This window comes from Aristolochia californica, unplaced genomic scaffold (assembly GCF_029961685.1).
Source record: "Aristolochia californica isolate CCGP_79_NKW_82.1479 unplaced genomic scaffold, dmAriCali1.0.hap1 SCAF_2, whole genome shotgun sequence".
In the NCBI taxonomy this organism is placed as follows: Eukaryota; Viridiplantae; Streptophyta; class Magnoliopsida; order Piperales; family Aristolochiaceae; genus Aristolochia; species Aristolochia californica.
This window is the reverse complement of record NW_027181881.1, coordinates 5,353,457-5,365,221: the sequence shown is the minus strand read 5'-3', so window position 1 is coordinate 5,365,221 and position 11,765 is coordinate 5,353,457. Positions and strand designations below refer to the sequence as shown.

Below are 11,765 nucleotides of genomic sequence, written 5' to 3'. Positions count from 1 at the left end.
TTATGTGTTGTCCTTATAAATCAACACACATGTTGATTTTCAGGACTCCATAGATTTAGCTCATGGAGAAAAAGGGAGAGAGACCCATTGGGAGAAAACCAGAGGAAGAAAAGGTTACGGACTTGATGTTTTAACCTTTCCCCTAAAGCTCAATTTATAGATTAATCAAACTACTCTATTACAATAATACCCTTAAACTTAGGGTTTTAACCCTAGAACTTTAACTTAATTACATCAATGGCATCTCTATGAGATGACTCTTTATTTACCATCATGCCATCATTGTATGGGTCTGTGGGTCTACTCCTTGATCTATGGGTCTTGAGCCCATCTTCTAATACATTTGGATATGTGGGCCTTCCTTGATCGTGTGAGCTTGGGCCCTATCTTCCAACAACACACAAATTAGGAGCAGGGAAAAAAAAAAATCAATGATCATAAAGGGAAGATAACCAACATGTTTTTGTTTTCGTTTTGCTAGAGCATCGACTGTCTTTATTGCACTATTGTAGATTACTCCCTCATGCTTTGTTAGTGCTTAGGTTGAAAACTTTGTAATCCAATAAAAAATGGGAATATTTTTTATGATTCCAAATCTCGTAAAAAATTTAAATTTTAAATCTTGTTATTGCTCTTATAGGAAATTGCCTAGATATTTGGTAGGAATATTCTTATAGTTATTAATATGATTCCCAAGGAAATAATAACAAATTCATCTTTTGTGCATAACCAAATTGACTTGAATTCGCACACCAGCAATAACAATTATCTAATCAACTTATTGGGGGGGTTAGTCCCCCAAATGGATTTTTGAAGTTCAAGTTCATGTCAGTCATGTACATGAAGATCATCTTCGCACTTGGTGTTAGTGTTGACGCCTTCATGTACAGGAAAATAGTTTCTAGTGAATAGTGTCAACTCATTAGAAAAACATAAAAAATAAAAGAATCCCTAAACCTGTACAGTACACTTATAATTACAATACAATCCTCGAACCCCAAATTAGGTAAAAAAATCATTATTACTACACGAATAACTTATTTAATGTATAATTAAAATATATTAATATATTTATTAATTGAATTAGACATGTTATTTTGCATTAATAATAAAAAATAAAGTTAAAAATAACATAAATGAATATAATAAATTAATTTATTAATTTATTAATAACATAAGATATACTTTACCATAAAAAATGAATGATTAAACAAAAAGAATTGATCAAATGTTTACTCTAACACACTATATATTTTTATGTATTATTGATTAATAATATTTTTTTTAAATTTAAACCATTGGTTTTATTAATTATAAAAATGGGTTAATTAAACCAAAATAATTGATCAAATGTTTGATTTAAAAATATTTTAATTACCACTATTAAATCACTAATATAATATAGTAATTAAAAATAAATATAATGAATAGCTAAATAAGGAATATAGACATTAAAAATAAATATAATGAATAAATAAATCACTAAAACAATACGGTAATTAAAAAAATAATATATATATATATAAGGAATAAATAAATCACTAATATAATACAATAATTTTAATTTCCTCCGCCGAGCTCGATTGCGTTGTCCTCCACTGTTGATTTACTTATTTTGAAACCCTAAAACCCCAATTTGAGATGGCAAGGGTTTTCTGTCTGTACTTTCATGGTGCAAGATACGATGTTGCTGAGGGAAATCGCCTCATTCCCGTGCTCTTCTGACGTTGTTCATGGTCATGGGAGTCGCATGCTCAAAACTCGAGAAAGCACTCAGTGACCAGTTTCCCGAAGGCGAGAGGTATTTCGGGTTGGAGAAGGGAGAGGTTGGCCGAGAGAGAGAAGGGAGAAGCGAGAGGGAGAAGAGAGAAGGGAAAAGGGAGAAGAAAATGCGAGAGGAAGAAGGTGACCAAGATAGGAAGAAGGAGACCAAGAGAGAAGAGAGCGGGAGAGAAAGGAACCAAATGAAAGGATGTTCGCAGCGAGAGATGGACGCCGTAGAGAGGGGCGGTGGAGACTAGAGAGGGTTGCGGGAACGAGAGAGTAGAAAATGAGCGAGGGGGTGCGGTAGAGAGAGCCCCGCGATAGTGTCATGTACATGATTCTCAAAATAGGGCGGAAAACACTTTCCGTCGTTTACTCTTGGGACATGAACTCCTGAGTCATAGATGATCATGTACATGACATGAAGTTTGGTGCTCCATAACGATATTAGGACATGAATTGAGTAATGCGCCTAAAGTTTATGTCCTGAGCCATGTTGACTACCCCCCCTTAGTTAAACCCTATCTCATGCAAAAAACTAATTCCTATTTAAATGTGTGAAAATTAAAATTTTCAATACCGTCCCCACCTTACCAACAATTTCTAGAGAGATACTTTTCCAAGAAATGGAGAGGCATAATGCTTACCAGAAATTGGTGGTATGTGGAAATGATTTTCCAACATGACCTAGAAAACACACTAACAGGTCCTTAATGCCTTGTTGGTAATCATCATAGGAGACTTCCTCTCATCAATTGATTCTCATGGAAGCAAAAACCGGGCTCTATGATGATTCTTCGCTATTTCAAGAGTGGGAAACTCTATATTTCTTTAAACTCAGTTTGGAACACAAAAAGTGAAGAGAAAAAAAGAGAGAAAAAGAAGACTTGTTTGGATGCCCACATAAAATAAGTGAGAGAATGAAAGAGAAACATTGTTTCTCTCATATTGTCTTTTCACTTCGATTTAGTTTGGAACACAGAAAGTGGAGAGAAAATAAAAGGAAGAGAAGAGAGAGAAAGAAAAAGAGAAAAGAATTGATTGGATGTCCATGGAAGATGAGAGAGAAAATGAAAGAGAATTATACTAGATCTAAACAGAAGAGGGCTGCTGTTCTCTTTATAAAACTTTGGATCAGTAAAGTTTTTCATTGTTCCTAGTTTTTTAAGTTTTTGGACTTGGATATGGAGTAGGGTCCAATTGAACCCAGTTCATTTACCAATCCACTCTAGGATTTATACCACTTTTTAGAAGACAAAATTAAAAGTATAACAATTTACAAGTATCTCCCTCCTAACTTTTTTTTAATAAAATAACCTAAAAATAAATAATTGATTATATTTTTATTTTAGATAGTTTTATATGACTAAAAAATATATTTTAACTTTTTAAAATTAAATATAAGAATTTTTAAACAAATTAAACTATTTATTTAATTAAATATAAAAATAAAATGATTAAAAAATACTTACTTTTATAATATCTAAATACTTAATCGAATTTTTAAATTTTTAATATCTAAATTCTCACTCTTAAATTAGAAATCAAATATAATATTAAAATCATGAATTTATATAAATAAAAAAGAGTATTTTATTATATCAAATTACTCTAATAGATTTAATTTTTATAAGATAATTTTATTTAACTATTCTATTAATAAACTAAGATAAATTTCACCTTGTTTAAACTAATAAATAATTAAAAAATAATTTAACATTTTTAATTTAATAAAATATATAAAAATACTTTAAAATATTTGATTTTATTATATTCAAATGCAAGAGTGGGAGGGCAAAATGTGCAAAACAAGAGTGATAGGGCGAGTGAGCATGTGAGTGCGTGAGTGAAAGTGAAATCACTAGCCTTAGGGAGTGGTTTCATTTTCACTTGTTTTTTCTAGAATGTGTAAAAATGAATTACCTAAGAGTGAGAAGGCAGAGTGAGCAGAACAAGAGCGAGACAACGAGTTACTGCAGGAGGGAAAGTGAATTCACTAGGCTTAAGGAGTGATTTCACTTTCACTTATTTTTTTAAGAATGAGTGAAAATGAATTATCTATGTAATTCACTTTCACTTACCACTTATAGTATATACTAGAGGGTTTTGGGTTATTTTCACTAATGAAAGTACTTTTCCGTTCAGAATGTACTAATAGATCCTAATAGAGAGCTATTAAAGAGAACTTGAGCCACTAGAAATTATTTACAATATTAAAGAATTCAATACAAATACATCATCGTATGCTAATATCCAGTCCTTGGTCATTTGAAGCTGATTAGTCCAGTCCTTGGGGAGGACTAAATAGCTTCAGAAACCCCTCTCCTCCGAAAAGAAAAGCTTGGAATTACTCCATTTCGGAGTAACTTGTAACATACCCTCTGTGCTGCGCTTTCACCCAACGCATCCTCTTTGTCTTCTTCCCCTTAAATTAGATCCCCACTAGTAGCAGAGGCGGAGCAGTTGGCGGAGTTGAAGCTAAGATATGGGAGCCAGATGTTCGATTCCATCGTGGGCGTGCATTCTTCTGTTTTTTCCTCTGCTTGTAATCGCATCGGGTGTTGATTTCAACTATCCGGCGATATTCAATTTCGGGGATTCGAATTCCGATACTGGCAACCTGGTAGCCGGCGTCGGTGAGAGTCTCGAATCGCCCAATGGGCAGATGTTCTTCAAGAAGCCGTCCGGCCGGTTCTGCGATGGACGGCTCATCGTTGACCTCCTCAGTATGTCTTCTTTTCCCTTCTACATTTTATAGGTTACTTGTTTTCGTTCTCCAAATTCCTGCATTTTCTCTACTTAATGGGAGCTTGCAGCTTCTGATTTTGGGCTTTCTTAGCTCTGTTTCTGGAGTGGTTTGCATTTTTCATGAGAAAATAATGCGACTATCTATCGTTCTGTTGCTTCGAATGCATAAAATCAACTTTGTCATATCAAATCTCTTTCCTTTTAATCGAAATCTTCTGTGTTTTATACGATCCACTGTTTGTTTTGCAGTGGATGCGATGGATATGCCATTTCTGAACGCTTATCTGGACTCGATCGGTATACCAAACTTCAATAAAGGCTGTAATTTTGCCGCCGCCGGCTCCACCGTACTTCCGGCGACGGCATCTTCCGTCTGTCCCTTTTCCTTCGGGATCCAGATCGCCCAGTTCCTCCGTTTCAAGTCTCGAGTGCTTGAACTCTCAGGTACACAATTCTCAATCCTTTTCCTGTTGATCATCGCTCTCCCCATTTAAGTTCCTAGATGACTTGGAGAAAGAGAGATGCCATCATCGCCAGTTCGTGAACACTGAGGAACAAAGGACATTTCATTGTTCAACTTCGGATCTCGATTCTCCTTTCATGGCAGAAGATGGTTTTCCTTACTTTTTCCTTCTTGTCTTTCTCCAGAAGAAAATTTTGTTGATCCAATAATCCTTCCAGGTAGTAAACGAGATAAATTCCTCCCTCAATCGGATTATTTCCAGAAGGGACTTTACATGTTTGACATCGGCCAGAACGATCTCGCTGGTGCGTTTTACTCCAAAACAGAGGACCAAGTAATCGCTTCCATTCCACTCATTCTAGCCGAATTTGAGGCAGGAATCAAGGTTCAGATTCAATTTCCTTTCTGTTCTTAACATAAAAAACGATTAGATGTCTACCTTCGTACTCTAAATCCGCTCTTTTCCCTCTTCTTTTCTTTCAGAAACTCTACGAACAGGGCGCTAGACGGGTTTGGATCCATAACACAGGGCCGCTTGGTTGTCTAGCTCAGAACATTGCCAAGTTTGGAACCGATCCATCGAAGCTTGACGAGCTCGGATGTGTGGGTACCCATAATCAGGCCGCCAAGCTTTTCAATTTGCAGCTCCATGCACTCTGTAAAAAACTCACTGGCTCGTTCACTGATGCAAATGTGACCTACGTCGACATCTTCTCGATCAAACTGGACCTCATCGCAAATTACTCTCGATACGGCAAGTTCAATTCGATCCAAACTTCAACTCACAGTATCAACTGTTTGATCTTAAACAACAATAGACGAATTTCTTGGGATGACTCTTTTGTTTTGGTTTGCAGGATTTGAACAGCCGATGCAAGTTTGTTGCGGAAGTGGGGGGGCTCCATTGAATTACGACAGTCGGATTACCTGCGGGCAGACGAAGAACTTGAACGGGACGTCGGTCACAGTAAAAGCATGTCAAGATCCGAGTGAATACGTGAACTGGGACGGGATTCATTATACAGAGGCGGCAAATCGTCATGTCACCTCTCAGATTCTGACCGGGAAATACTCAGACCCACCGTTCTCGGAGAAGATGCCGTTCCTGCTTAAACTCAAGTTCTAGGATTACGAAATCCTGAAGCTCCATTCGACTAGCCATGGCAGACCAAAGTTATTAGTGACAAAAGTTTACCAGAAACAGATACTAGCTTGTTCAAACGGCATAATTTAATTGAAAAGAATGAAAGGTTACACTTATATATTGTTCTTCATGTTCTTCAATCCACTCGTACTTTGACTAATGGTAATATGAAATTGCTCAATCTTAGACAATTTTCACCCTAGAAATTTAAAAATACGATATTGAGTGTATTACACTAGCAATAAGAAAAATATTGCAGACTTCAATATGTATGTAATATTTAAGTAAAAACAAATTCGATGTTCTCTTATTGGTTTTCACTGCCCAAGAACACATGTTTGAAAATTTTCATTAATATAAACTCTATTAGCTTGAAATTTATATGAAAGAGATTTCGGTTCTCTCTTAAGCCATGTGTATGCTCAAATACATGATTACAAATCAATCTCTCATAAGATTAGCTAGATTCTAGATCTAGCAAGCTTTTCTATCTAGATTTGAAATGGATCTAGATGAACCAATCAAGAAATTTAAAAATTATAAAACAAAGAAAAGTTACACCCTTTAAATTGTGGAGAGATAACCTTCTCCCTTGAAATGTCCAAGCCTCCCGCCAATGGTGATGGTTTAGGAACTTGATTGTATGAATGCAGGGAGTAGGTTTGAGAAAGGATGAATTATATTTGCAACCAATGCTCTTTCTTTCTAAAAAATGAACTCCAAAAGGAATTTTAAGTTTTAAGTGTGTTGAATGCAATGGGTATGCCAAAAACTGTTCATTAACTTCTCAAAACAACATTTGGTGGGGGTATTTATAAGTTCTCCAAGCTAAACTACCCATTTTTTTGCCTATTTACAAAAACCTACTTTACATTGATCGATTAGTGCAAAGTATTGATCAATCAATCGACTTTAACAATTATATTATTGTCAGAAAATAACTTATTGATTGATGGTATGATCGATCAATATCCTTCTATTGGGTCTAACAAGTTAAGTTGATCGATCATTGTATATGGAATGATCGATCGCTCATAATTCCTACTGGCAGTGCTTAACAAGCATGATCAATCAAAGGTATTGTTATGATTGATTATGCTTTGTGTACCTAGTTGGTAAACTTATGTATGATCGATTAATATCAAGAGGTTGATCGATCAATCAATATAATTTTACATTGCATGACATCATTGATCGATCATACTTTATAGCACATTTTGGCTATATTCTGGTTGATCAATCATGCGTTATATTTTTTACCTATGCACTTCTGGTTGATTGATCATTTGCATATGTTGATCAATCAATTTAGTGTTAGTTTACTAAGTAATTTTTCAAAGCATGATAAAAAATAATCCTAAGTGACTTTAACGTGTATATAACATATTTATGCATTAGTAAAACATGTAGGAGTGCAATTTTATCCTAAAGCTCCAAAAATTTCCATTGTACCTCAAATTTGGAAGGTTTGGTGCTGATATCTTACATAGACAGAGTTTTTATTTTTTATTTTTATGATTTCCTAAACTCTATTCTTCAATTCATTGCTTCTTATTTCTAAAGGTGTTTCTTCAAGTTGATACGGTTGTGTAGCTCGAGGTCTTTAAGAAGTTTTTGCGAGTTCCTTGCTTAGACCTTTGACTTTTGCGTCTCTTGAGGAAATACATCTGAAATTCTAGAATTACCATTGTTAGATTTATTAAGTTTTATTATCATCAAAATCAAGTAGAGAGATAATGCTCTGTCAACAAATGGTACTAATAAAAAGACAATAACATCAAAGAATTTAAGATACATAATTGAAATCCCAACTAACTTTCTTATGCACAACTAACCTTACAAAAAACAAGAGATAAAGATTACAAGTCAATCTCCTAAGACATCAAGATCACATATAAGGCAAGAGATAAGACGGGGACATGAAGAATTCTAAAATTTAATGTGGATTGCTTCTTAGATGGAGTATAGGACCCATTGACACATGAGCTGTTTGAGATTGTAGGAGTGGGCTGGTGAGTGGTCAAGGAACTTAGAAGAGTGTAGTTCCCCCCCTTTAAGGTTAACAAAGGCCATTGAGTTGGAAGAAAAACAGATCTCAAGGATAGAGGGGAATGTTTCAATTTGATAGCCATCATCAAGCTTATGTCAACATTTTTTTGCTGAGTGGTTAGGCTTCTCGCAGATCTGGCAACGGGTAGTGTTTCTTTAAATCATTTTTTTTTATGATTTAATGGTCACTTGGGTTGCGTCTCCTTACATTGAGGATTACAAGTTTTTATTGGTGTGACTCACCAACTCTAAGGGTCTGTTTGGAATCCCATGAAAAAGAAAAAAAAATAGAATTTGACCATTATTATTCCCAAAAATTAGTTAATAAAAAGGAAAAAAATTTCATTATCTTTTTTTCACTAACTATTTTTTGGAATAATAATGGTCAAATTCTCATTTTCTTTTCTAGGGGTTCCAAACAGACCCTAACTCTTCCCTCACGAGGTTCTACAATTGGCTTTGTCGGTGAGTTCAGGTGTGAGAGGTGTTCTCACTAAGTGAAACCTATCTTTACTTGTCTATATCAGTCCTATGTGATTATTCCATTGTCAATTCGAGTCAAGTGTCTTAGTGTAAGTGAGTATTAGGTAATTCTATTCAGTTAAGAGATTGGCAAACTCTTTTCTGAGTAACATTCTTATTAAGACCATAGTAGAGTTTCCCATCTTAATCTAATCTCCCAAGTCCCTTCTTAGTCTCAAGAGAAGCTCACTTACCCAATTCGTGTCACTTATTGAACAATCTATTTTCCTTGTTATTCTTTCCAAATCTTGTCTAGAGCAATCCCAAACTGTTGGAATGAGTTGTAAATTATGAAAATTATTACCATAATTATTAGAAATGATTTGTTTCATTGTGTTGTTCATGATTCTAAGATCTAAATTAGGTTGTGTAAATGTATTACAAAAAGCCTCCATAAGGAGAATAATACTCATAGGAAAAATTCTTTGTTCTTTGTCTTAGTCGGTTTTACACGGTATCAGAGTGGGAGAATTCTCTTCTTCTTTCTGTTGCCGAAGGTCAGAGCTAAGTGCTCCCGTAGTTACCGAAGAAGGTAACCGAAAAAAAAATCATCGGGGAGTTGCAAAACTCTGTTTTTCCTGCAACTCAGTATCCTAGCGGTCCTGTAGCCAAAAGAATGTCGCCGACGACCGACGACGACTGCACCACCGGCCCTTTTGTCTCTGCAGACCACCGCACCGAAGGAAGTCGACGTTGCCATAGCCAAAAAAGAAAGAGTTAAAAAAAAATAAAAAATTTCGACCACTCAGTGGCCCGACGGTTTCCGCGGCTCTATCCCGTAGCAGAAAAAATGCCGCCGTCTAAGCCGCCGACCACCGCCACTGAAGTACGCCGACACACCGTCACCGTCGTCGAAGACGCTCTATTGTGATCGAAGACGCCTTGTCGTCGTCGTAAAACCGAGCCACCGCCACCCAAAATCCGGCGGGACTCCTGATCGCAGGCGAACTGCTATGTCGTCGACGGAGAAGACAAAGGTGATCCTCCGTTTATTTTTTTTGTTAACTTAGGAACATTGTTCCTTTATTTATCTACGGGTCAACCCAACGGATCCGAACCGAACCTAAACCGGACCAGAACTAGAACCAAACCGAACCGGGCCTAAACTGAACCAGACCATAACCGAACTGAACCATACCAAAACGAACCATACATGGCTACTGAACCGAACCGAACTAGACTACTTCCCGGACCGGACCCAAAATCCAAAACAACCCAGAGACAGACAATGGGGAGCTATCGTCTAATATCAGTAAAAGCGAAAACCGGGTATGCACTCATTGCGGGGAAAAAGGTCATTCGCAACAACGTTGTTACGAGAATATTGGTTCAAAAAAAACCTCAAAAAAAGATTGTTGGGGACAAGCTCTTGCCTATGGCAAATGTTGCCCATCCAGGTATTATCGGTAAAGCATCAGTATTATCTGCGTATTCTAAGAATAGAATTTGGATTATTGATACAGGTGCATCCGATCACATGACGAGGGATTCCAGTTAGTTAAAATTTGTCCTAACTTCTCCTCAATCCGTTATTACTGGGGAAGGATCAGTTATCTTGTTGAATAATCTTCAATTAGATATTGTCCTTGTTGTTCCATCTCTTAAATACAATTTATTGTCTGTTAGCTAAATTACTTCAACTCTTGCTTGTACTGTAACTTTTTGGCCCTTTTTTTGTGTCTTTGAAGACATTCTATTCTAACCTGGAAGATTCTTGGTTATGGTGTTAGACAGTGCAAACTCTACTATTTGGAGTTGACAGAAAATGGGGGATTAAAAATCAGTCAAGCAAATCAAGCAAGGAGTGAAGGTAGTGCTCAAACAACTATATGGTTATGGCACCGAAGACTCGATCATCTTTCATTTGGTTATCTTAAGAAATTGTGACTACAACTCTTTTCATGTTTGAATAATTTTGATTTTCATTGTGACACTTGTGAACTGGCTAAGAGTTATCGTATATCTTGTTTACCGACTTTGAATAAGAGTTCTGAACCTTTTGAAGTTATTCATTCTGATGTTTGGGGTCCTGCAAAGGTTCCCTCTATTTTTCGAGCTCGGTATATTGTGACATTTATTGATGAATGCACTAGAATGACTTGGGTATCCCTGCTTATAAAAAAGAGTGATGTGTGTCGAGTTTTTCAAAAATTTCATCAAATGGTACACACTCAGTACCAGAAGCAAATTTGTGTTTTGCAATCTAACAATGGTAATGAGTTTGTCGATGTTTCTCTTGGTAATTTTCTGAACAATCATGGAATTCGTCATCAGACCTCATGCACCTATACTCCCCAAAAAAATGGATTGGCAGAGAGAAAGACATGAACATACCTCATTTTTATTGGGGCGAAGTTGTCAAATCTGCTGCCTACCTTATCAATCGAACACCTTCTCGAGTTATAGACTTTCAAACTCCTCAACAAAAACTACACTCCCTAATTTCCATTCCCCATCTTCCAAATCTTGAACCCCGGGTTTTTGGGTGTACTGTATATGTTCATATCCCAAAAGTCTTGCAAAATAAACTTGATCCATGGGCCAACCGATGTGTTGTTGTTGGCTATTCTGATTTTCAAAAAGGATATCGGTGCTATGATCCACACACCCGAAAACTTCATGTAACTCTAGATCTCTCTTTCCATGAATTAAAACCTTATTACTCAAGGGGAGTCTCTCAGAATTCTCTTTAGGGGGAGAGCTCAAGTGAAGAGAATAGTGGAGGGGCTAAGTTTATTGAGTTAGAAGCGGTGAACGAATTGTTTAGTCATAAAGAGAATAGTGGAGGTGCTGAGTTAGAAGCGGTGAATAAATTTTTTAACCAACTAGGTCGTCATGATGTGCAACAAGATTGTGCTCCCAACCATGAATCTGAGAGTGAATCATTAATTGCTCCTGAAGAATCTTTAAAGTTGCCTTCGTTTGCACCATCAACTGAAGAATCAACCCAGAATGTTCCTCCTCAGGTAAATACGAATCCTGTATTTGATTCTTTTATTGAAACATGTGTTCTTACAGGAAATATAACTCCTGGATATCCACTAAGATTGAATAGGGGAGTTCCAAAGAAACAGT

The 11,765-nt window shown here is 36.3% G+C and overlaps 1 protein-coding gene across 1 annotated transcript; it reads left to right on the top strand.

Moving 5' to 3' along the window:
- Positions 1 to 4,072: 4,072 nt before the first annotated feature.
- LOC137955745 (GDSL esterase/lipase At1g54790) lies at positions 4,073 to 6,292 on the top strand. Its single transcript, XM_068802844.1, has 5 exons — positions 4,073 to 4,490; positions 4,762 to 4,956; positions 5,194 to 5,360; positions 5,459 to 5,729; positions 5,833 to 6,292. The coding sequence occupies exons 1-5, from the start codon at positions 4,250 to 4,252 to the stop codon at positions 6,099 to 6,101; spliced, it is 1,143 nt and encodes a 380-aa protein (XP_068658945.1). The 5' UTR covers positions 4,073 to 4,249; the 3' UTR covers positions 6,102 to 6,292.
- Positions 6,293 to 11,765: the final 5,473 nt, after the last annotated feature.

Coding starts and splice junctions, on each gene's coding strand:
- LOC137955745 (XM_068802844.1), top strand. CDS start 4,250: ATGGGAGCCAGATGTTCGATTCCATCGTGGGCGTGCATTCTTCTGTTT. Junction 4,491..4,761: donor GCTCATCGTTGACCTCCTCA/GTATGTCTTCTT, acceptor TTTGTTTTGCAG/TGGATGCGATGGATATGCCA. Junction 4,957..5,193: donor TCGAGTGCTTGAACTCTCAG/GTACACAATTCT, acceptor TAATCCTTCCAG/GTAGTAAACGAGATAAATTC.